Source organism: Coenobita brevimanus, chromosome 1, assembly GCF_032717465.1.
Source record: "Coenobita brevimanus isolate Jiangsu-jjx chromosome 1, ASM3271746v2, whole genome shotgun sequence".
NCBI lineage: Eukaryota > Metazoa > Arthropoda > Malacostraca > Decapoda > Coenobitidae > Coenobita > Coenobita brevimanus.
Window position 1 is genome coordinate 70,266,850 of NC_136954.1, and position 26,712 is coordinate 70,293,561.

At 42.2% G+C, this 26,712-nt stretch overlaps 1 protein-coding gene across 1 annotated transcript; it reads left to right on the forward strand.

Moving 5' to 3' along the window:
* Positions 1–385: 385 nt before the first annotated feature.
* Positions 386–25,133, forward strand: Oga (O-GlcNAcase). Its single transcript, XM_080265321.1, has 12 exons — positions 386–702; positions 2,972–3,023; positions 5,877–6,393; positions 7,301–7,556; positions 9,393–10,204; positions 11,407–11,581; positions 17,146–17,199; positions 18,191–18,276; positions 18,981–19,177; positions 20,581–20,758; positions 21,926–22,124; positions 24,090–25,133. The coding sequence occupies exons 1-12, from the start codon at positions 621–623 to the stop codon at positions 24,212–24,214; spliced, it is 2,733 nt and encodes a 910-aa protein (XP_080121447.1). The 5' UTR covers positions 386–620; the 3' UTR covers positions 24,215–25,133.
* The last annotated feature ends 1,579 nt before the right edge of the window (positions 25,134–26,712 follow it).

The window sequence follows — 26,712 nt, forward strand, 5'->3', positions numbered from 1 at the left end:
TATTGATTGGGTAGAAAAGGTCACGTGAGAAGTAACGGGACCAATGGGCAAGCCTGCTGATAGTGACGTAAGAAGGCAGCCATTATTTAAAGTTGCCAATCTAGCGAGTTTCCGCTAAACTAGGTGTATACGGGTCTATTTAGCAGTGATACGTAATGTCTAGTGAAAGAAATCTAGCTGCATTCTAGATACTAATATAAGATTTAGCAATGCTTTTGACATTTTACAACTTTTCCTAGCATGTTTTATGATTTTTTTTGTGTGTGTGTGATAGGGGCAATTCTAGCGATTCTTTGGGGGGGGGGGGGCAACTTTAGCGATACAAGTGGCTTTGAACTGGCAACGCCGTTTAAACAGCGGCATCACTTCTGAGGCAGAGTCCGTGAGGGGAAGGACTACGCAGTTGACATCCGCATCCACCGTGATTCCTTATACACGAATATCATTAAAAAATTCGCTCCACGCCGTTCACCCTCGCTTTTCTGTGTCATGTACTGGGCCGCGCGACCTTACTGCATGTCAAATCGTCCTTTTTAGCAGCGAGTGAGGTCGTGTGTAGTGTGCTGGAGGCATTATTGCATGTGCTGTGTCAGGCTCCTACTCGCCCCCAGCGCAGCAAAATGGCCGACAGTAACAGCAACGTAGTCGATAATATCAACAATCTAAATGAGCGCAAGAACTTCGTGTGTGGAGTAGTTGAGGGTGAGTGTCAGATGCCCTTTGTAGTTCTACGTTTAGCGACGTTACTTTCAGCTGGAGCAAAGGACATGTTTGCAGACAACGGAAGTACTAATCGCCTTTAGATCGTGGATTCCAGCGAATTTTGAACTATTTGTTTTTTCATTGTTTTCAATGCTTTGCCACTTCCAGAATGCGTTTATAGGTGTAACTCTAGCATTATGAAGTTTCAGATATCTTCTACAAATTCCTCAGAAGGGCGCCTCAGTTTTGGTGGAGAACCCTGCGATGGTTGTAGGCGCCATCTTGTCTGGCTGACGTTTGGGGCCTACCAGTAAACACCTGTGGTCTTTAATTTCGTTTATTCAAGGTTTTTCTGATTTTACCGTGAATTTGATGTGCTGTTATTATTTTAGTTGGATTATATGATAAAAAAAAGATGCTGGTTTGAGGCTGTGTGTGTTGGTAGCATAACTGAACTACGTGATAATTGTGGTGTTGGATAATACTGGTTAGGCAGGAGCCCACGCCCAAGTAAGGGACCTTGAAGCATTTGATAATCCAGTCATGTGGCTTTCTAATTTCTCTTCTTTTGTCGGAAGCAGACAAATTCTACCAGATATGATTATCTTGCCATCTCAGAACTTTTTAAATTAACATAGTGTTACATCCCCACCCCACACTGCCATAGGCTCCAACAGCAGTAGTTCAGTACAGGAAGGACGTTGCCCAGTGAGTTGTTCTTCCTATGGTCAGCCTTTAGGTGTACAATACATAACATCAGCTGAGGCGAAAATAAACACTGGCTCCTTAGCGTTCACTGTCTATTTTCCAAGTACAGTAATTCCACTTAATGTTTTCCAACTTAACTATTCTCAGAAGCACTGGAGCTATACACACTTTACTAAGTGGTTAAACTTAATGCTTGACAACACTTCACAGTTTGTCACGAGTACCGATGATGTACAACTTTAATAACACGTCGCTATTTGCCACTGTTTTCACAAGTACCGAAAATATACAATCTGCACTGACACTGCACTACACTCAAACTGAACCAAAACCGGCTGACCTTGTTCTGGCCTCTCATCCATCCTTTTATAAGCTTGCATTTTGTTAGAACGATCTACTTCTCCAACATTCTAGGACATGCTGGTCTTGCATCAGCCCCTAGCAACAACAGATACCAACTAGGAGACATCAAAACATGCCAGAGTCGTCTTACATTACATAACACTGTTATTTACCATACAAACATTTTTTTTTTTTTTTGTGAGGAAGGAATCAAAGGCTGCGAGCCTGCAATTATTGTTCCTTCCAAGAGAAAACCAAAATACAAGAGAGCCAAATTCAAGATCAAATATGTAATTTAACAAGCAATCACTTAAATAAAGCATTATAAAGAAAAAGAACAGAAAAATTAATGCATAACTTATGAAATAACTACACATACAAACAGCAGGCAAACTGGCAACTGACCTGTACCAGAACTAGCTACTGTAAACATCAGGAAATGTCGAGAAACATCTCGGCTATGTACAGTAACTGGCAAATGTGTCTTCTTAACAAGAGTTAATCCTCGTTACCAATCGCCGCAGGCTGCGTCTAACTGCTAGCAAGTACATGGGTCACAGTCCAGGGTGCCCAAGGCCACACACTGAGACCCACCTTGTTTGCTATTCCTTCACACTCGATAGTTCATAAACAGTTTATCCTCACCTTGTTCACTTCATGGAACCCTTAAGTGGATAATCATGATACTGGATTTGTCTCCAGGCTACTTAATGCTCACTCAGACACTACTTTCCTACCTGTATATCACTCCATTCTTTTTCCAGACCACATGAGGTCTATGATGCTTCTTGAATATCTTTGTTGAGCCTGCCAACTATTATGTTGCTTTATACTGAACAACATGGCCATTTGTGTAGTATACAAATGCCATTACAGTTCTTAGAGCTATCACTTTCTTGTTTGAGGTCTTCCAAGCTTAATCTGTTCAGTCTGCTGATTTAGTTCCTATCCTTGCCACACCTGTACAGGTGTTTTTAGCCCACTAGAGGTTTTTCAAGCTGATTGGGTAGGATTCACAGTTCATTAAACCTCTTATTACCAAAAAAAACCCAAACTGGAGATAATGTTTGTTGGTTCTAAGAATAAAATGAAATGTTGTAGTGAAGGGGACAAATAACATATCTGACAGTATATAAAGGAATGTAGGCACATTGTGCTGAAAGCAGTACTGTGTTGCATTTTGTAACTATTAACCAATTCTATCTTTCATATTTTTCAGGCTTTTATGGTCGACCATGGACACCTGAACAGAGAAAGGACCTCTTTGTCAAGTGAGTTAATTACTGGTGATTAGAATACTTGGGTGAAGATGCGAAGTTGATAGACATATCCTGAGTTACTGAGAATTTCATAGTGAAAATATGAAGCCAAAACATTTCATAAGATATTGAGAATTGAGCTGATTGTAATTTGTTCATGTTATGCCAGTTTTGGTATTATTTTTGTCTTCTTGATGAGATATTTCAAACTTAGCAGTACGCTATGATTAAAAGGGTCTGTATTTCAAATTTATGTATTTAGTACAGTCATCTCTCCTAATGTGCGATGGGGTTCTGACAATAATTATTTAGAAAGTGCGCTGCTACTTGCAATGTGCGACGAGCATGAAAAATTGAGGCAAATACGGTATTCTCTCGCAGCTCTTGAGCATAATTTGTAGTACACGATGGGTAAGGGTGGAGCTGGTGAGTATGTGTGGTGGGGTGCGGCTGGTGTGAGAGTGAGTGGTGGCCACAGCAGCAGGATGATGATGTAATGTCTATAGTGTCTGACCTGGACATTGAGGGTTTCCTGGAGCAGCAATAGGCAGAACCTAACCAAGTGCAAACTAAGATGTGAATTCCATAAAACGCGCCACACAATATTGTGCTTTAAGAGCATTCGTTTATCACTGGCGCAATCGTCACCAGGATTTCCATTTAGTATTTTTCATTACCAAATGTGGGGCAGTTTGGTAATGAAAAATTCAGTCGGTAATGATTCAGAATGATTCATTACCAAAAGGATTTTTCACATGTATGACTGTACCAAGGATGGAGATGTATTATCTTTTTTTTTTTTTTTTTTTTTTTTTAATGCAAGAAAGAAGGAACCAAAGGCTAAGAGCCCACAAACTGTTTCTTCCAAGAAAAAAAAAAAAAAAAAAAAAAGCCAAAACCCCTCCAGTAGTGATGAGAGTGATAGTGAGGCACGGGATGAGGCCCATGGAGAACAGGTGCTGGTAAGGTCTTGAATTTTCATAATGTACAGTATTACTCATACATGTTTCTTTTGTAAGTTTTCCTTCTGCATTTTAGTTAGGGATAGGTTTTGGTGAATCAGTATACGAGAATTCAGGGTGTGTCGCCCATAAAGCCATTTTAACTTGGGATCCTATGCTTCGCAAAATGTGAATTTATAAAGTGCGACGGGCTGTGTCGCCCATATTCACGCACTTTAAGTGAGATGACTACTGTTATATGTGTATATATATATACACTTTATATATATATGTATGTATATATATATTTATGTATATATGTATATATATATGTGTAGCATGTGTTAGGAGTGTAATGCTGTATGGTAGGGAGACCTGGGCAGTGAAGGAGGAAGATATTCGCCGGCTCAGACGTACAGAAATGACAGTGATTAGGTGGATGTGCAGTGCATCCCTGCGTCCAAGGCCTAGAGGGGCTGGGTTTACGATGGAAGAGTTGAGAGGTAGGATGGGACTGGAGTGTATTGGTGTTGTGATGAGGAGAGGTAGATTGAGGTGGTTTGGACATGTGGAGAGGATGGGGGATGATAATTGGGTGAGGAAGGTGAGAAGTGTTAATATTGGGGGTGGGGTTATGAGGGGTAGACCGAGAAAGACATGGGACGAGGTCATTAAGTGTGACCTTAGGGTTAAGGGACTGAACAGGGAGGCTGCAATGGATCGTGCAGCGTGGAGAGCTGCCATTAGGTGACCAAGGCCAACACATGCAAGCATGTTGGAGCCTTTAAAAACAAAACGAATACAGTATATATATATATATATATATATATATATATATATATATATATATATATATACACAGTATATACATCAAGCATTATTTATTTTGTTAAAGATAACCAGGTGCCAGGCGCCAAAATCTGGTTACATAGTTACCACCCAGCATAGTAAATGAGGTTTAGTGAGTAATTTTTGCGCTCCAGTCGGATTGAGCCAGTGAAGGTTTATATCATATCCAAGGGGTGGTTGGAGTTGATTGCTCATGTAATGCCACTCGGGGATGAGCGAGGCTGGTCACTCTCATCTTAAATGTCGGGAGCAACTGCTTAGCCCCAGGCTCCTATGTTCCTCATGGGGCAATGTAAGATTGGATGATGAATGGATGGATAAAAATAACCAGATTAGGTGAAAGGGAATTATTAGTTCTCAACTCCTGCTGGACAGATTTTTTTGTAAGATATTTTACCTCCCCAAAGTCATTGTTTTGTAAGAAATGTAAATGCAGTAATCCCTCCAACATCCGATGTAATAGGGCCAAAGGCATGTCCGGAAAGTGGTTTTGTCCGGATACTGAGACCCTGCCTCCTGGACAGGTACTAATGGACCCTAACCCAGCCTAACTCAGAAAACCACCTATGTTATGTTATGGGATTACTTGATAGCAAAAAGTTGGTAATTTCAGCAATGGAGGATGGAGGGTGAAAGACTGACGAAGAGAGTGTATGTGAGTGAGGTGGAGGGGGCAAGAGGGAGGGGGAGGCCGAGGATGAGATGGAGGGATGGGGTGGAGAGGTATATGAGAGAGGGGGGTGTGAGTTGGGAGCAGGGCAGTGAAATGGCGGGGGACAGGGCGACTTGAAGGCGATTTGTTTGTGGCCACCCCAAACGGGATTGAGGCGTCTGGCAATAGATAGATAGAAAATAAAAGACAGTAGCTGTAGGCTACTAAGAAAAATGGGTTAACATCACGTCAGATGAATTTCAGCCACAATTAATTTTTAAAAATTGACCCATCCCTGGTTATTGTGCACATATTTTGTAGGTGTAACAACACTATTCAGCATCTTCCCAGTTCCATGGATCTGCTGATTGTGCCTTTTGTGTGGTGTAGATGTTAATAATACATTTTAATTTTTGTTGACAGACAGCAGAAATGGGGGATGAATTGTTACCTGTATGCTCCCAAAGATGACTACAAGCACAGAGCCAATTGGCGGGAATTGTACACAGTTGAAGAGGCCGAGCATCTGACAGCACTCATCACCGAGGCCAGGCTACACGGTGTTGTATTTTATTACGCTATATCCCCGGGACTTGACATTACCTATTCCAGCCAAAAGGAAGTTTCCGCATTGAAAAGAAAGCTGGAACAAGTAGCACAATTGGGTTGCAATGCCTTTGCAATCTTATTTGACGATATCGATCCCGAGATGAGCGGGGCCGATAAGGAAGTGTTCCAGTCGTTTGCCCACGCACAAGTTTCAGTAACCAATGAAGTGTTCACACATCTCAGCCAACCAAGGTTCATGTTCTGCCCAACACAGTATTGTTCCACTCGTGCTGTGCCAAATGTACACACCTCGGAGTACCTCAATACCATTGGCCAAAAGTTGGCACCAGAAATAGATATCATGTGGACCGGGCCAAAGGTCATCAGTAAGGTCAGTTTTTCTGCATTTTTGCCCCTTGATTCTTGGTAAAATCAACATTTAATTATTTTTGCTGTTATGTTTTATTTGCTTAGGGAAGCTTGCTGTTAGTTAATGCTATTCCTGACCTCTCCAGATCGAAAAGTCTGTCTTAAGCTGAGTAGAATCATTAGGAAATGGCAGAATAAGCAAATAATATGAACATAAAACATGATCACTAATAATATGCTCTCACATCAATCAGACATCAGTAAACGTAAGACGGGTTGGCTAGTAGCAAAATGGATGTCTTCATTCACGGTTGATCAATTCAGTGGTGTTATCAGTAAAGTTTTTGTTTTATCAGTGGAAGTAGAATATTGGAGTTACACTCATTTTGTCAAGAACCTAATTCTCTTTGTATCATTACTTTTCATAATTTATCCTGACTTTTTCCTATATAATGATGGAATAAGGCTGATGACAGACACACAAGCATTGAGCTGAACTTTCGTCCTGCTTGCCTTTTTATGGAAGTGTTTGTGGTTGCGGGTCAGGACAGTTTACCTAAAAAGCAGATTAGTGAGTAGATTACAGGGCTGCTTCCTGGTCTTTTTGATGAGCAAAAACTTGAAAATTGCTAATCATTTCCACTTTTTTAATACAGTAATTATACTTTAAGTAGAGATCATGCCTTAGCATGGATGTGTTCATCTTACTTCATCATCAGCCCAGCCAAGGAGTGGGGTGAAATGGGTTTAGACAGGAAGGCAAGGGAAATACATTAAGAAACTAAACAGTGTGTATAGTGAAATGGGACACACACACACACACACACACACACACACACACACACACACACACACACACACACACACACACACACACGGGTAACGGAACTCTCATACGGGACGGAAGTGTCTGACATTTTCATCACCAGGTGCTGAGCGTGGAACACATCAGGGAGGTCACAGAAGTGATGCGTCGTCCTCCTGTCATCTGGGATAACCTTCACGCTAACGACTATGACCAGGCTCGCCTCTTTTTGGGCCCGTACTGTGGCCGCTCCCCAGACCTAATTCCCCTGCTGCGTGGAGTAGTCACAAACCCCAACTGTGAATATGGGCCAAACTTCATTGCCATCCATACACTGGCGCAATGGTCCCGGTCGTCCACACTTACCAGCTGTGATAATAGTAAGTTATGACCATAAAGTGTGCTGTCTACTCAATGAACATACAGGATGGTTCATATACATCCTACTTCTCATGAATTGTAGGGGTGGCCTAGTCAGCATTACCATTGTTTTCCTGTATAATTTTCTTCCCTTTTATGTACTTTATACCATCTTGACATGATAGGTTTGTCAAGGCATATAATGGTTACGATAGGATACATTACTCAGCAGATAAGGTTTAGGTACATTAAACCGTCCCTTCAGTTTAGGCCAAATCAGGTTAGGATAAGGAGAGTAACGTTAGCCTAGGTTTTCATCAGCATCAGCAGCATCCGGACCTCCTCTCCCACCCTAGGGCAGGTTGAGGAGTAGCAACATCCAACTCCAAGGGGCCACACTTCCATTCACTCATCATTCAAGCCCCTGGAATCCTGGCTCTATCTAGTATGCCAAAACAAAACAAAATTTCTTCAAATTCTGTAGCTTCATATAAATGTATCAGATAGAGTTAGTCCGAACACTGTCACATTAAAAAATGGTGCCAAATTCCTGATCATGCACTTCTCACAACATTCATCCAGCCAGCTCAATCTCTTGTCAGTCCCCTAGCCTCAGCGACTTCCATACCTCTCTTCCTTACACACTCATCCACCATATCCCTCTACCTTCTCCTTGGCCTACCTTGCCTCTTCCCCCCTCCACATGACCATACCATCTCAGTACTATTCGATTCTGGTGACCACAGACTTCCCTACTCTACATCTTTCACTAATCACATAATTTCATATCCCATCCACCCTCTGTACTCAACTTACATTCCTCAGCAGTCCTATCTCCAGTGCTCTCACTCATGAATTTTCATTTTCATGCCACACCATAGTCTCCATCCATATGTTAAAGTTGGCACAAACACACACTGTCGTGTAAGCTTTGAGCATCTGCAACAATCAAGCCTCAGTTTTCTGTCAAGGCCTTCATAGCACCAGCCACTTTCTTTCCTTGTGTCACTCTACTCACCACTTCTTTTACACATTTCCCCATCATTTCTATCACTGTGCCCAGGTATTTGAACTCACCAATTCCAGTCACTCTTCATTCACTGTAACATCACACTGAGAGTCACTTTCCCTCTTGATTACCATCACTTTACTCTTTTCTACATTTACTCTCAAGGCACGACACCTACAGACATCATCAAAACTCTGCACTAAGTTCTTCAGTTAGTTACTCTTTAGATGTTTGATTTACAAAACCTATTAGTGAACCTAGTAGTTATAAAGATAATGAGTGGAGAGTATTGCTCTATGCTGCAAAGAAGAGTATAGGAAAAAAAACGTGCCATAAAGCTCTATTTAAAGTTTTAAGGACAATACAGTAGGAGTAGTACTAGTTGGAATACCGAGCTTGTCGATGTGAATTTGGTTGACTCCAGGCTTTAATTGCTCTCTCCCTGCTGTCCACCATCCTCTTATTGGTGGATAGAGAGGGAATTGGAGGACTTTTGTATAACTGAGGAGTTCCACTGGTGTTATGTTGGTGCCAGTGCTTGAAGGTGGTGGATAGAGAGGGAATTGGGGGACTTGTGTATACCAAGGATTTATGTTTGTGCCAGTGCTTGAAGTTGTCCCTGTCTAGCATCAGGATACAAAAATAATGGCACTTATCATTGCAGCAAAATGGCGGGAAACTACGTAGCATGGAGGCACTTTGTGGCCACCCCGTTTGGGATTAAGGCATCTGGCGATACATAGATAGATCATTGCTGACATTATTTCAGATAATGCTGTGAATGCTGACATAACTATTGGTATATTTCAGAGACTGTAATTACTGATGACAAACTTAATATTTTCAGATGATGCCGTAAGTGCTGACATTAGACTGGAAACAGAGGGTGATGATGTCAGTGATGATTGTCCCACTGGCCTGTCACCCTCCACGTACCACCCCCGACGTGCACTGCGCATGGCTCTGCAGGACTGGTTGGTGGAGTTCAACCGACCTGTGTCGGCATTTGGGACCATCCAGCAGCCACAGATTCCAACCCCTGTGCCTATTCTTCCCTCCGTCAACACCTGCATGTCCTTAACCTCAACCACATTAGCCACTCCAGGCCTCCCACAACCAAATATAAATATTCTGGCGGAAGCAGTGCAAGACACAACCTTCAACCCTACCATGAACCCTGTCATGAACTCCTTAGTGTCAGAAAACAAAGTGGTGGTTGAGACGGCTCAGGAGGAGGGCGACACTGAGTCAACAGTGTCACAGGATGCCTCATCAACATCAGGTGTTGAACCCATGGACTGCAACCCCTCCCCTGCCACCTCTCCACCACACAGTGAAGACAGTATGATGGTAGAAAATGGTGAAAGTTGTCCCAAAGGGGAGGAGAATGCAGATGAACCCTCTACACCAGTGATAGATAATGCACAGGAAGAACCAAGCACCACTTCTAAGTCCTCTCTTACCCTTCCACTAGAAAGCTCTTTAGACAATGCTGATGAGCTCACAGTTGATGATCTTCAGTTGTTGGCAGACTTGTTTTATCTTCCATATGAGCATGGGAGACAAGGCATTAGCATTATGAATGAGTTTAACTGGTTGAAAATTAACTCCCATTTAGTTATTGACAAAAAGAAGAATGATGTTGAATCTAAACCTGAGGTGAGTTATTTATTGCTGTATAGAAATTATTGTTTTTTAAGATTATAATCTGGAAAAGTGGGGGCACTCGCCATCCACTCACTCATTGTAGTATTGCTTTGGGTGTCTGCCCTTTCCTCTCTTCCTTCCTCCCTCTTCTGTCTTTCTTTACTTCATTCTTTCCTTTTCCATCTGCCTATGGGTGACTCCATATGGTTTCCTGTACACCAGGAAACCATTTACTACTCTGGATGGTAACCATATATATATATAACCACATTATGGCACCTGGCAGTTTACTGAGTAATTACAGCACTCCAGTTGGATTGAGCCGGTGCAGGTTTATATCCAAGGGGTGGTTGGGGTTTATTGCTAACAAATTGCCACTCGGGGATGAGTGAGGCTGGTCACTCTTATCTTAAATGTCAGGACCAACTTGCCTAGCCCCAGGCATTTATGCTCCTCATAGGGCAACATAGGATTGGATGATGGCTGGAGTGAAGCACGAAGTGGCTCATAATTCAGTGCAATACTTGTTGTTTTTTTTATGCAATATGAAGTTGATGGAAATAAGGAAAGTTTTGGCTCAGATTGTTAAAACAATACCACTTAAAAAGGACTGTAATGTTCTTTATCAGTGTTCCAGCAGTCCTGTGTACTTTAGAACAGTTTTTGATTGAGTATATACTGTAATTACAGTATATACCATGGAAACATCTTTGATAGTTCCAGGTGTGTGTGTTATGTGACAGATAAGGCTAACAGGATTGTTAAGAAAGCAGACCTCATGAGGTGGAGAACTTTACTGAGTAATGATGTTTTTCTATGCCGGGCTATGTTAAATTACTTGACAGTTAACTTCAAAGCACAGTAGAGGATTATAACTTGGTCAAGACCTACTCTTCACATGTTGAGCTTTCTTATGAATTCCAGCTATGTAATTTAAACATTCAGAAAGGAAACATCAGCTCACTAAAGTAACTTTTTTAAAAACAGGTTCTGGATCAGTGTCTTACACGTCCATGTAGACAGAGACATTTTCAGTGGGAGAAATTTGCAGTAATAATCACTGTTATTGCTTATTGCTTTGAGGATGTACTGTAGGAAAGGCTGGGTGGATATATACAGGACCATAGAAAACATTAAACTCACTTTTAAATGCTTTCTGTACTCTGGTTTAGCATGTGGATATTAAATTTTAATACTGCGTATATACTTCTCAGGTACAGGAATGGTTTGACCGAGCAGCTAAGTTTGACGAGGTTGCCAAGAGCGTCAAGCGAATGGCCAACCGATTGAATAAGGTCAAGAATCGTTCACTCCTGTATGACGTCTACCCGTACGTGTGGGACATGAATGGTGTCGTCTCGTTGCTGAACTCCTACGTCGAGTGGCTAGGTACCTGAGCTGCACCATACCTACATTTAACCTCCTTCAGGCATCAAACTCTGGTTACTGTGACCTCCAGTTTGATGCCTGTGATTTATAAAGCTGCAAGGTTCATCTGTGTTTACTAATTGACCAGTTTCATAGTTTGAGTCAGTACATTGCAGGCAGTCCAAGTTATAAGTAGCATTAATTGGCATCCTTTTGTACTACTAACATTTTTGTAAATTAAAGAAAAATTTCCTGTTCAGAGGTTTTAGTGGTACCAGTGAAATTGATATGCCAGTTTCCTCTGATTTACAATACCATTTGTATGCAGAAAGTTTTATAGCTTGTCCTGTACTTATAATGATTGCCTGTAGTTGTTTTGTCAGTGATTGAGTGATGAACCTTGGAAGCTTAAATCTTTCCATTCAGCAACACATCCTCAGGGAAGGACAGTGCTTAGCCTTTTGTGTGCGTTTCTCTTTGCTGTAGTTCCTAATTACAGTCATACTTACAAGAATCATATTCCAAGATTAAATGCACCTCCAATGTGTTTAATCATTGTCTGTGTAATCATATTGCACTGGATAATGTGCCTGATAACAGGAACTTTAACTTTGCCTAAGAAGCTATTTTCGTTACAATATAGCTATAGTGTGTCCTGGCATGATCCAGTTATTTACAAAAGAGTACACACAGATTGTTTTTGACATGTCATTGCATTCCTCAGTAGGAAGTGATATCTAATTGATAAAATACTGGAAAGAAATAGTATTTGTGGCATAAGCTTTATTGCAATTTAGAAGGGAAAACCCATTTGTGAAGTGGAAAAGGAAGTTGTGAAAGTACAATTGGTGGTGTTTGTCATCGGTGGAATGCTGGTAATGTAAGATCATGCAGAAGGTAAGGCCAATATTGGTTGTAAGGAATTATCTGAACCTGTTTAACCTGCCGCATCTCGACCGATTTTTTAACCACTGACTCCCCTCCCCCCCCCTCCTGACTTCCCCCCACCCCCCTCAGACCTCCAGTTTTTGTGAGAAACAGTGGCAATTCAAAGAAAAAGTACTCACCTGAACTTAGAAGTGTTTTAAATAGGTGACCCTCTGCACACTTGGTACAGTGTTCTCGGGAGGTGCGCTGCTGCTGTCACATTTTCTATGGTAGGGGTAAGTACTGGAAATCACTCGGAATACAAAAATATTAATTTGGTGCAAATTTACACGTAGTATAAGAATTTATTGGTTTTCACACAAAAATATAGGCAATATAAGCATTGTTCAGTTCACTGATCACATGAAAATCGCCAAATTCTTGCACACACAACACACTATGGCTGTTGTTTCAACTTACACTCTATTTTTCCACTTACATTATACTTTTCCACTAACATTATACCAGTTTCCACCTTATATAACTGTTATCACATATTTACAGGCCTTACTGTTGTAGTGAGCATCATTATCGCATATTTACAGGCCTTACTATAGTGAGCATCATGTTATCGCAAGCACACACAGTATCAGTAATTTACTAAGGTGTGGTATTCTCTGAAACATGGCTTAATGCACAGTCCTACGTTGCATTCCACACTCTCATACTTAATGTCTTTTCTCTGAGTGGTTTGCTCTCACATTCGATTGGCTGCATACCTGACAGCAGTGCTGGGGTCTAGGATGGGTCAGTTGAGCACGGATGGTGGTGGGGAAGTGGTGTCCTGAAAGGCATAGGGGAGTCTGGCCAGCAGTGGCATGGTGAGGCCTGTTCTCTGCATACTCCTTGATAATTTCCTGAGACGGCACCCTCACAAACCCCTCGAAGGTCTCAGAGGTTCCCGTAGTCAAGGCATGGAGGTAGTGGGCATTCAGGACCGTGATGTCGAGTAAGTGAAAGAACAGCTTTTTGTTCCACTTCATCATGGTCCTGGCACAATCCACACTGGAAATCATGGAGTCAGACTGGTCTGCTTGTCTCATGTTGACACTGAAGTCCAGTACTGACTCCGGTTTCCAAACATGAAGCCTTCTCTCGCTGCGGTAATCCACGGAGACGGTGCGGTGCCTCAGGGGGCGGTGTACCATCGAAAGGAAGAAAACTTCCCTCTTGTGGCTCCATACGATGGCGAGGATGAAAAGAACCTCATTCTTTTCAAGTTTCCTCCCAACCTTGACCATATGGTGACGGTTTTTCTTGACTGCCACAGACTCCGGTGTTGTGAAGGTGGAGGTACCACGCGAGAAGGGGGCTAGGGTACCAGTTGTCCAGGTACAAAACATGACCACAGTGAAGGTACTACTCTATAATTGTCTTCACCACGACCCCAGAGAGTCCAATACTTCGATTTTCCATTATATCTCTATGCGCCGGTGTACAAGACTGTCTTGCACATAAACAGTTTTACAGTCACACATAATGTAGATCTTAAACCCAAAATGGTGTCTTTTGCTGGGTATGTACTGCCGAAAAAAAATATTGCCTCTCCACAACACGAGACTCACGTCTATGACGTGGTCTCTGTCAGGATGGAAGGATGAACGGAACTTTTCCCTCGGGTGATCAGATATCATCCTTATTCTCCTCCTCCTATCTGTGTTATTATCATTAGCAGGGTCGTCGGCATTGTAAAAGTGGAGGTGGCTCAGAATTTGTAGGAATCTATTACGACCCATTACCTTCCCAAAGAAAGGTGTGCTGGTCATTGGGTCTGTAGACCAGTATCCTGGAATTTGTCTTTTCCGTACAACACCCATCAAGAGAACCAGGGCAAAAAAGATGAACAACTCCCCTGTGGTAACTGGGTGGTCATATCATTGGGAGTGTCTGCTTGTTGTTCCTTCATGCTCACTTTCATGGTGCTGGCTGCTAACAAATGTTTGTTTGCTCCACAATCCGCTTCACAAATTCCTCACCAAAGTATAGGTGGAAGAAATCCACCATGATGGAGCCTGCATGGAGTCCAGGAGCCGTGCAGCCAGACTGCCACTCCTCCTTGAATTGGTGAATGATAGGCATGAAGTCACTTCCATCTTCCCAGTACCACGGCACACCAACGTCTCCCGTCTCCGTCATCAGGGTGTGGAGGAGAGGGTGGTGGGGGAGGTTGAGAGCGGTGCCCTTCCCCATTCGCGCTTCTCTTCCCTCTCCCTTTTCCCTTGCCTTTGCTTCCTTTCCCCACATCATGGGACTGTGAGGAGGAAGCACGGGAATCTTGCAGGGAGAAAGAGGTGCTAGGGCTCGGCTGCTCCTCACCTGCTCGCTCCCCAGGTGCACCGCATACTCGCCCGGGAGCTGCCTCCCTGCCACCTCCACTTTCCCGTTCACTGCTCACACCCACCACACCACTCACGCCTCCCCTAGACAAAGCAGAAACACCATACCTTATTTTCCTTCTCACCGCATCTTCACCTCCCCGCAGTGAAATACTTTCCCTCCCCCACCATGAGGTTACACCACGTCCTACGGCTTCTTCCTCATCATTTTCAGGCCCTTTCAGTCTAGGGGCTGGAGAGAGGTGCGTGCACGTGGTGGAGGTCCAGGGACTGGGTTGAGCCCTAACTGCTTGCTAAAGCACCAGGGCCAGAAAATTCAATACAGGAACAGAATATGTTTACAACATGTGGGACAGTGGAAACAATGCCCCTTAATCCTGCTGTAAGAGGATACTGTGACAGAAAGCTGATTATTGGCTTCATAAAATTCATACAGCTTCGGCATTGTCTTTGTGATGTTTACCTCGCTTTGACTTTGTGAATGTTCACCTGGCTTTGGCTACACATTTTTCCAAGGACGCCTGCTTTAGCTTAATGACTTTTGAAGGGCTTTGGCCTCAGCTTCAAAGCCAAAGAGCTCCTTGTTTGCACATTGTTACAAATCTCAACAATAGTAGTACAGTAAGACCTCACTATAATGGACTAATTGGAGCCCAAGCCATTCTGAAAAAAGTGGAATTCCGATAAAAGCGACGTCTGGACTTTCCCCTGCTAATCCAGACTTTTTCCGATATGTTTTATTAGACATTAGTTCGGATTGCACCAATGGTTTTTAAACAGTTTTCACAACCATTGCAGTACTGTACTGTGTTATACCTTCACTATATTAATCAGATGGTTTAATAATACTGTACTGTACATTGATAAACATGTCTTTTAATTACCCTATTGTGGTGAACATAGCTGAAGTGGTCAGGCGGTCCGGACTGCTTCTGGTTTTATCGGACATTTTCTGACATATAGGAATTTAGTCCTTGATTTCGGTAAAAGCGAATTCCAGTCTATTGAAGTCCGTTATATTGAGGTTTTACTGTAGTTCCTGGTTTTAGCACTTGGTTTAGCTCCCAGTCCATAGAAAACATCAGCTGCACCATGGCCAACTTCTGTATGGTAATTAGAGTAAAAGTATGTTAAGGAGGAATCTGTGCAAACCTTGTAATATACCTATTTTCTTGAAGGATAATAGGGAAATGTTTTCCTGTACACCAGGAAACCATTTACAATGCTGGGTGGTAACTTTATAACCAATTTATGGCACTTGGTGATTTAATGGTTAATTAAAGCGACCCAGTCAGATTGAGCCGGTGCAAGTTTATATCTAACAGGTGGTTGGGGCTCATATAATGCCACTTAGGGATGAGTGAGGCTGGTCACTCATCTTAAATGGCAGGACCAATTTGCCTAGCCCCAGGCGCTCCAGACGAGGCAACACAGGATTAGATGATGATGAAATCACTGAAGTGTGGAGATTATCTTGATGCAGTGATTAGCTGACTACAGGTACTGTTTTAGAAAATGGGAGGGTATCGGTATATATGTAAAGATGATTGAAGAGATTAGATTATATTGTTTTGTACTGTAGGCAGTAGGAAGTTATACCTGCCAGCTAGGCATAAGACTGTCATTTCCATTATTCTTGAATGCTCAACTATAGTAAATGGTAGTACGTGTTGCTAGTCATAGAATGGATGCAGGGCCATTACCATACAGGAAGTAGGGTGCTAAAAGACGAAAGTCCCCCACGTTAGGGTGAATGAGTTGTAGATGCTGTCAAGTGGTTATTTGGAAAAGTGTGCTGTTTCTGTGGTGTGTAGTCTCTGCTGGGGAATGCTTTTCTTTGTTTTAAAACAATTTAGCAAACAAGTACTGTCCTTACTTTGCATTGCTGGTAGGTCTGTGATTGGTGAAGGGAATTTGGTAACCTGTGAGTTTGTAGTTGAGCTGAGGGTGTGTTGTGTGAAAACTGGACATGCTGCCATAGAACCCACTCACTTGTTCATGGTTTGTTTATTTGTGAGTGCTCCTTTCACTCTGCTCGTACCACATTGATTGGAGCAGGGTGAAAGACCAGAGGTCTTTCTCAATGCCATTGTAAATCTACTGAATTTAAGTAAATGGTAATTTTTAATTGTCATGTGAATGGGGAGTAGTGATAAAGAAAAACTATCACTGTATTGATGAACAATGGCTTATGATATGAGAGCTGCTGGTTGTGGTAATAAGAGAAAGCTACTTAAGTAAAAAGGAATTTGGCAATCCAACTCATCCCTTTCTGAAACCATCCCTATTAATCAGCCACTCCTTCTTCTTTCTCCCTTACAGCATTGGGCCAGGTTTCACCTCTGGTCAGCAACTACGTTCATGGCAACTATACCTGTACGTAACTCAGCGCATGGGTAGTATACATGTGTATATATATTAATATGTAACATATATGATTAATAATCCACCCTCAGAAGACGTGCAATGGCAATCTGCATAGTTAGCTAGTGTCAGCCACATGCGCTTGCGTTGCGCTTTAGGGCGAGCGATGCGAGCGCTTGCAGGCCCACGCCTGGGCTCTGCCATGCCATATGGAGAACATCAAGCAGGTATGGTAATTCTGAACTATTCCTGTCTCAGATATTCTTGGACTTGTATCACAAGATTCTGGACAGAAAGTAAATTGTCCACTTTCTTTTGTAATATCTAGTTCATAGTCTGCACTTGTGCTGCCTGTCCAGGAACATCTGAGGGGTATCTAATAAGGATATTAAAACGCCTTTCCTTCCAGATGAAAGAGCATTTCTCTTCTACTCTGTCTCCTTTGTTGCTTTGGTAAAGAGTTCCCTCCACTGTGTAAACCTCTTCCTCATAGACCGACTTGTTGCCCCATCCATGAGTCTGCTCTAGCAAGTCTGTTTTACTGAGGGTGAGAAGAGTAGGTTTACATGTAGAATATTGTAACAGTATTAATGGAGACTGATGAGTAGGAGACAGGGAAGGAGAGACATGCTCAGAGTATCTCATGTTGTGCGCATCCTGCGGCGGCGCTAGGCAAGGTTTAGATAGGGTGCCAGAGCGAACTGTGTAATTCTTTCAGAGACATACCCCTTTCCCCCTTGCAGCTGTAGCTATGTGGCTGAAGTTAGGTTCCCCTTAAGTCTCTGGAGCTGCTCTTTAATTGTCTGGACTGCTGTTAAAATTTGCAGTCTAATTATGAGCTTGTAATAAATGATGGTTTAGTAATCTTCTGTACTTCATTGCATAATTAGTGAGCAGCAGCAACTTACTGAGATTGTTTTGACTGCTCTTGTGTGAATATATAAGCGTTATTTACCCAAAGCGCTGAGTTGCGTGTAGTGAGTGGTTACCATTTGCATCGCAGGGTTCAGTAAGGGATGGCGTGAGGTTTTTATGTCCGGAGACCAGGAGCCATGGATCTTCAGGGGAGGACTGACCGCCGAGTTGCAAGTATGTATAGACAAAACATAGGGGCCAAGGCTTGCCTGAAAGCCCTGAATTCCATCATACACATAAAACTTCTCTATTTGACGCCATTGAAAAAGCCAAATTGCTCAATCTCTGAAGCAAAACGTTTGGTATCCTCCACAGGATACTACTATGTATGATTTATTTTATAATATGGTGTCAAAGTGATATCAGGGATTTCACCTTGCCTAACCCCTTGTGCGCAGCGCATCTTGCGACCTGAGTCCCGCTGTTCCTAAGCTTAACAAGTGATTAGCTAATAGATTTGCAGGATACAAACAGGTTGCTCGATCAGTCGCGCCTCAGCATTTTTAATTTGCGCTCAGCGATAAGTGAAGTTCCGGCGATGTCACTTTTCTCGATGTCAAAGCTTGTGCAATGCCTCGAAGGCAATAGCCATAATTTAAGATATTAGTTGTTGAAGGAAGGAAAACGTGGTACTCAGGTGTCTTTGCAAGCAAGAGGCAAATTCAGTTACTCCAGTATTTAATCTATTCATGGGGGAATGATCCTTGTTAATGCACCAGAATGATGGACAGTTACCCTTGTATTAGCTTATCAATTTTATTGTTATTGGAGCAAATTTGCATATTGTTGTTGGGTTGAAAATGAACCGGAGTAGCTGGGTAGTGTCCTCTACATAAGCTGTGTTGGCATGCAACTAACGCACATTGCCTCGCCCACAGCGGCTCATCCCGGTAGATGCGAGCAACGACCTCTTTGTGTACAAAGCCCCCGAGGTTCCAACCAGACAAACCTATGTTATCCGGCCTTACATTCCTGATGATCAGGAGAAGCTGTATCGACTGGTTTTGCGCACGTCTGATGACCGCAGGGATGGCACAACACTCTATGCAGCCCACCCTGAACTGCCTGGTGACCTGTGAGTTTCCTTTATCATCATCATAGTAAGATTTGTTGAAATTATTTCAGTGAACTGGTACTGTATATTAGGGAAAACTGGAAACCTGGCATAAAAGAAAGTGGAAATAACCCCTTTAATCTGGTGATGTAATTTGTTTTTTCGTGCAGCCCTAGATAATTTTATGCAGTATGTAGAAGATTTTTCATTGCATTGGTTTTAATTAGAATGGTTTTACGATCTCCTTGATACCAGATGTAGCGAGAGTGAATATTTAAGGTTATCAGACTTACTTGGCAATTTTTGTAACAGACATTGTCATAATAGTAAAACATCACTGGAGAGGATGAGAGGTTTCTGTACAGTATGTTTATATTATACCAGTACAGAATTCATACCAGTAGTGAGTGTGTACATGCACCAGCGTTTTCATGTCAAGATATTTTGGGTTTAATGGTACTGAAGAGGAGTGGTGACCAGAGTATGTGCAGAAAAGTAGTGGGGTAAGTTACACAAGTTTTAAGGATATATATAGAATAACGGAGCATATCAATGTCTGGAGTGATGAGCAGGTGTTTTTAGGAATGGTAGACCCCTTCACTTCAGACTAGGAGAGTGCAGTGAAGTAGAGGGGGGGAGGAGGGATTCAAGACAAGATTGAAATGTGGAATGGAGAGGTATATTAATAAAGGTAGTTTGAGTTGGAGGAAGGACAGGTGATTTATTTGTGGCCTCCCAAGTGGTTTAAGGCATCTGGCTATAGGTTGATTCTTAATGTATTTACTCATTCATCATCCAGTCCTACGTTGCCCCATGAGGATCGTAGGAACCTGGGGCTTGGCAAGTTGGTCATGACATTTAAGATGAGAGTGACCAGCCTCACTCATCCTTGAGTGGCATTATGTGAGCAATAAACCCCAACCATCCCTTGGATCTTACCCTACACAGGCTCAATCCGATTGGAGCACAGTAATTACCCACTAAACCACCAGGCGCCAAAATTTGGTTATATGGTTACCACCCAGCATAGTAAATGGTGTCCTGGTGTACAGGAAACCAATTGGCATGTCACTAAGTGTAGAGTCACCCACAGGCAGAAGGGAGAGGAAAGAATGAAGGAAAGAAAGACAAGAGGGAGAGTAAAGTCACCCATAGGCAGAAGGACTAACTTCATTACATACATATATACACCTAGGCTTTTTACCCCTAGGAAGGTTGCTGACACAGGATGACACACACTTACTCTTATCTTAGCCTCTAAGGTGAGAATGGACTGTTCCTCACTGCACCACACCACACGAGGGTCAACTGCATAGCGCAATTCAGCGATATCTGCAGCAGGGCCCGACAGCAGGGCTGTTTACCCCTGCCACATCATAACAGACCCATCCCATTCCCCACACCTATTATTGTTATTATTACAGGACAATTGGAAGCTACTTAGAAGCCCTTAAGGAGGAAGATACAAAAGATGTGATTGTGATGGTGGTGGAGGATGAGTGGGGTGACCTGGTGGCCTACGGAACCATTGCTTGTGATGCAGTGAAACAGAGCACCAGGGAGGCTGAATACAGGGAAAAAATCAGAGAGAAATACCCTAAGGTGAGTGTCTTTGTAACATTCATTCATTCATTCATCATCCAGTCGTGCGTTGCACCATGATGAGTGTAGGAGCCCAGGGCTAGGCAAGATGGTCCTGAAACTTAAGATGAGAGTGACCAGCTGCACTCATCCCGGAGCGGCAATATGTGAGCAATAAACCCCAACCAACCCTTGGATATTAACCTACACTGGCCCAGTCCGATTGGAGCACCTTAATTATCCACTAAACCACCAGATGCCATTATTTGGTTGTATGGTTACCACCCAGTGTAGTAAATGGTTTCCTGGTGTGAAGTAAAGAACGACAATAGAGAAAGGAAAGAAAGAAGGGAGGAGGAAAGGAAAGGACTGACACCCGAGAGCAGCACTACATCGAGTGAGTGGATGGTGAGCAAATGAAAAATTATTTTAATAACTTATCTTGCTTTATGGATGGTTATAGTACAATCGCATAGGTTTTATCTCTGTTATGCTCCAGAGATGAGTAATACTGACGAAAGGTGAGTTTACAAAATGACACTTTTATTATGTATAAGCAAAAGGCTTCCACATTGTAATTTCTTTAAAGCAAAGTACTGGCTACTTTTTCATAACTACCCTGCATCAGAGCTAGGCAATGGAAACAAACCTAGTGGCACATTTCTGATGAGGTGCCTAATTGGAGGGCCAGGATGACCAGTCCAGAAAAAGATACCATATCACTTCACTAAGTATCACACACTGCACTACAGTAATCCTTCACTAAATATCACACACTGCACTACAGTAATCCTTCACTAAATATCACACACTGCACTACAGTAATCCTTTGATCAGCTGATATTATAGAGCCAGACCAGATATGGGCAGTGTCCTCTACTGTACCCATTTCCTACCCATACCCAACCTATATGCACAGTACCCTTCTTAATTTTGGCAGTGTTCTGCACTCTTGTGGCTTTTTTTTTTTTTTTTTTTTTTTTTTAGACATCGAAACACACTGAAAACACATTTGTTGCCACCTTCTCCCTCTCTTGCCAGGAGGACCTCCTATATCAAAGAGAATCACTGATGGGCAGAGAAACCATATGAAGCTTATCACAGCTTAGGTATATTAGTTAGCAGGAAGTGGGAAGAGTTGAAAAATTTTAAGAACTTTCATCCCTGACTGTACATTGTTTCTTGCAGGTGACAAGAGAAGAGGGTATGATGATGACTCAGAGTGAGGAATTGCTACTGCAGTTATCATGTGAACCCCAGGCACCTCCCAAGGTTCTTGTTGCCTCCCAACCAGCTAAAATCACCCTCTGCTGCCACCTCTCGGTTACTGACGAGTCCATCAGCAAGAGGCTTCTTACTTGCATGTTGGCATCAGTCAGAGCACGAGGTGAGTTGTGTGCTTACTAAACTGTATTTGTTTTCCTTACTCTTTGCACACGCATTTTAGGTTCTACATGGTTTCAGGTTCTGCTGGGTTGGATTGTTTCTACTTTGTTTTTGTCCTGATTAGCTGTTTTATTGGAGGAGTTTATTAAAATATTTGTTTACCAAAGAACAGGTAGCTTTTGATAACCAGTCAAATTTTGAATACTTGTTTGGTTTAGACATAAAAATACATGGTAAAAATAGATACCGGTAAAGATTTATAATCACGTACATACCAGCAAAGTTAACCCTTTGAGATTCTGAGGACGTGTTTTCTCATCGCTTCAAATCCAACCTGAGAAAAATGCATCATTTAAAGTTACTTTTGTAAAATAATCACCATAAATTGCGTTTATGCGTCATAACACGGAGCCACGAGCATGACGTTCATGGAATGGTTGCTCTGTGTGTGGCGGTTACTACACGGCTGGTCTGACTCAAGGCTTTGTCTCTCTGTTACTTTATTCTTGGTGAATATTTTTCTACAGCAAGGTATGATTTTTTTTTTTTTTTTTTTTTTTGGCCTAACCTAACCCATCTTTTTGATGTTTTATTTTCTTTGTTTTCCTTTTTTGAGTATCCAACAATAAAGTACAACTATTCATCTTCAAAATAACACCACAACCAGTCTCATATCAGAAAAGGTGTATTTACACGGACCGATCAGAGGAAAAGATCGCGAAGTGAATATGCGACTCATTTGAAATTGTACATCTTTTTCCTCTTGCTTTACTGAGCAATAAAATGCAGAAATAACCATAATCTGTATATCATTGTAAAGGTACCGTAATTTATTATAGTTTTGCAATGCTACTCCTCACCCTGCCCTTTGGGTGGGAAAGGAGGTCCGGATGATGATGATGATGATGATGATGATTTTTTTTCTGAATATTTTTCTATGGCAAGGTATAAAATTTTTGGTTTTGCCTAATTTAAGCTCATTTTGACATTTTGTTTTGTCTGTTGTCCTCATTTGGACATAGTAGGGTAAGTACAGCTATTCATCTTTAAAATGACACCAAAACCAACATTCTATCTTGAAAAGTGTTTTTACACATTGATCAAAGAAAAATATCGCAGTGTGATGTGGGTCAGCATGAGAGTGGCTGACACTGGCACAGACATAATCTGCCCAGCCCAGAAACCTGATAGGGTTAAAATATTTTTGCATCTGAGGGGCTAAATGCATCTCCTAGTAGTAGTAGTAGTTAGACAACTCTGATTGTGGTGCTGGTGTGATGTAGTGATGGTGTTGGTGTGGGGGAGGGCCGGGGGGTCTGGGTGCTGGTTTAGTCTGAGTGGAGGTTTTGGGTGATGGCAGGGTCATGGTGTGGTCTTAGATGGTGGTGTGGTGTAGGTGCTGGTGTAGTTGTGAGTGATGGTGTGGGTGCTGGTGTAGTTGTGAGTGATGGTGTGGGTGCTGGTGTAGTTGTGAGTGATGGTGTGGGTGCTGGTGTAGTTGAGAGTGATGGTGTGGGTGCTGGTGTAGTTGTGAGTGATGGTGTGGGTGCTGGTGTAGTCGTGAGTAGTAGTAGTAGTTGTTCCCTAGGCAGTCTGGCTGAACAGCCCCAAGTCCCTAAGGAAGGCCATGGCTGAGATCGGGCTTCCCCACAGAGCTCTCAAGGAGTGTATGTTATGTTGTTGGTGTAGGTGATTGTGTGCAATGCAGTCTTCCATAATATATATATATATATATATATATATATATATATATATATATATATACACACACACACACACACACAGTATACTAATGATTTTTATTAGGGTGAGGGGAGACTGAGCTGCAGGGTTAAACTTATAGAACCTGAATTAATTCAGTATCTGTAAAACAAACAATATTTAGTAGTACTCTGATTACAGTAAAAAATTTTACTGGTGTAAAGGGATTTAAGCTCACTTCCTAAGAATGGTTGACTGTTTTCAGGAATATTTGGAGGTCACTGCAGTGTGAGCATTGGGGAGAAGCAGATGCTGGAGATGTACAGTCGCCATGGCTTCCTTGAGATCACAACACAAAGTACAACACTTTATCTGGGACGGTCGTTCTGATGACCTCGACGAAAACAATAGTGGGACAGTGTGGAGAGACATTGTGAAAGAGGCAACCTGGCTGTGTTGATTCTGTATTCACCTAACTACATGGCCGGCTTGTGTGAAGGTATGGTACTTGAATGAAAAATGACACCATTGAGGATTGGATGAACTTCCTCGTTGGTCTCATCAATTTAGAAACATTCTAATGTACAGATGTTGCAAGTGAATATAGAGCCAAGATAGTGTTGTCCAGTTTTCTACACTGTCATTAGAGTGGTGCTGATACCTGATGTACTGCAGTTTTTTCCAAGGTGCTGTCTGACTCATAACCTGATTTTTTATTTTTTTATTTTTATTTTTTTTTGGTTTCAGAGTGCCATGTTAGATCTCAGCTAGAAGTAAATCTCAGAGCTTCAAATTTTATAAACTTGCCTCTGATACCAGATACTCAAGGAATGAGTTAGAATGTTGCTGGAGAGATTGTAGGCAAAAGACTGTATTCTTGGCAGTTAAGGAGACTCCCCCACACATCTTACTAAGCAACTTATTTTATTCAGTTGTATCTCTCTTCTATATCAGTCATTCTAATATCGCCACACTCTGCATAATTAACATACAAAGTTATATTACCTATTCGTAACCAGAAATAAGCAGGTTAGAAAGAGGTGGTAGGGAGTCTGCTTAACTGATAAAAATACATGGCATAAATTGTTGAGCTACTGCAGCTAATTAATGTGATAACAGTATTTGTGTTAGTTTATTTTTGTAGGAAATTGGTCATTTCCTAGTCAAGATATTGTTGTTTCTTTTAATCATTTATTTAAAACCGGTATTTGCCAACAAATTGTTTACATTATTTTTTAGTCATGTATATTACAGAGTGTTTGAATATATGGTCAGTTAAATCTTTTTATAAATAAAATTATTCTATGATTGGCTTTGTATAGTGTAATCCTAAAGTTTTAGTAATGTGCAGTAATATCTGATGTTTTAAAAATTAGGGTCAAATCAGTGGAGAAACTTTCATCCTGACTTACTTCTCCAACCCACTGACTCATGAAATGTGCAAGTCTAGAAATTAAGAATATAGAATTACAGATTACAGGAAGAGGTAAATTGTGTGACGACTGAATATCCTACATCTTCATACACTTACCATTCAAAAGCCCCTGAAACATAATTCCACCTGGCAGGCATAACCATTAACATGCTTAATTCGCAGTGCAGCCATGCACCACTTAGCGTCCATGATAAGTTCTAAAGAATAGGACATTTAGTGATCTGGACGTTAAGCGACCACCATAACGTATGCACAGTCTACTGTATACGGTTGGGCCATCGCCTAGCTTCTCTGGCCGCATGCTGGTAATAGACCCGACCCACCAGTTGAGCAAAACTGGCCGTCCGCCTTCCTACCAAATGGTCAAAGTCGTCCGGCCCACCTCTTAAGGCTTGCACTGGTAAAAGGACCTAACTCACTAGCTGAGCAAAAATGGTCTAAATATACAGGTACATGGTATATACAGCGTAATATAAATTGCCCAAATTAAGACAATCCTACAATATGTAATGTTATGTAAACCTGATGCAAGGATACGCAAAAACACTCGAATGCAGCAGTAAACATGTGACTATAGGCAGCTGCCTAGGGCTGGTGTTGGTGGGTAAACTTTTATTGCCTGTTGGTAAAGTTTTCACTGCTTTTTTGTATCCTTTTTTACTGCTTTTATGTAAGCTGGGAAAAAAAGAAAAATATTGACAACGAACAGTATTGCAGTATATCTATAGGTTACACAAGCATATTGTATGGCTGGCAGTGTATTTGCTCTGGTTTGGGATGCTGGCTGGCTGTCATGCAGGAACACTGCTTTGCACCCACATAGATTTGCTACATTCCATTCTTTGTTTTTTTTTTTTTTTTTTTTCATGGCTCCTCGGCAGTCAAAGCAAATGAATGTTGTGCGGCAGCCTTCAACTCCATGCCACGCACCAGCACACCAGCAGCACGTTGTTGTCAGTACCAAATCAGTGTGGAGCGGTCGATTTCTGCAAACCAGGGAGTGTACGTAACCTTCCTCTCCACGATGCGTTTGGTCTTCGATGTGAAGTCAGCCGTGTACTGGATGAGCTTGTCCCAGGATTTCTTTATATCAAACAAGGTGGAGCAGGCCAGGTTGAAATCACGATGGATGCGTGACATCGACCATCCCGTGTCCACCTTCTCCAACATCTCCCGCTTCTTCTCCAGAGTCAGAATCACTCGTGTCCTCTTCTTGGGCAGCAGGGCCATCATCACACACATGAGGAAGAGGCAGCAGAGAAACAACAGGGCCTGCAGCAGGTATGGCACCACCACAAAAGCGAGCATGTGGGCAGCCACGGTGAGGAGCGTGCACTTTCGCTGATGAATATTTCAGGAAATGGGGAAGAGGCAGCGTTGCCTCACCGGACGTCAGCAGAACTACACGGCAAAACACAGCTGGTCTGTGCTGCGCGCCAAGTTCAAATTACGG

Bases quoted from the DNA above. Each gene is read 5' to 3' on its own strand.
- Oga (XM_080265321.1), top strand. From the start codon at position 621: ATGGCCGACAGTAACAGCAACGTAGTCGATAATATCAACAATCTAAAT. The intron at 6,394-7,300 runs GTCAGTTTTTCT...TTTCATCACCAG, and splicing joins GGCCAAAGGTCATCAGTAAG to GTGCTGAGCGTGGAACACAT. The intron at 11,582-17,145 runs GTACCTGAGCTG...TCTCCCTTACAG, and splicing joins CTCCTACGTCGAGTGGCTAG to CATTGGGCCAGGTTTCACCT.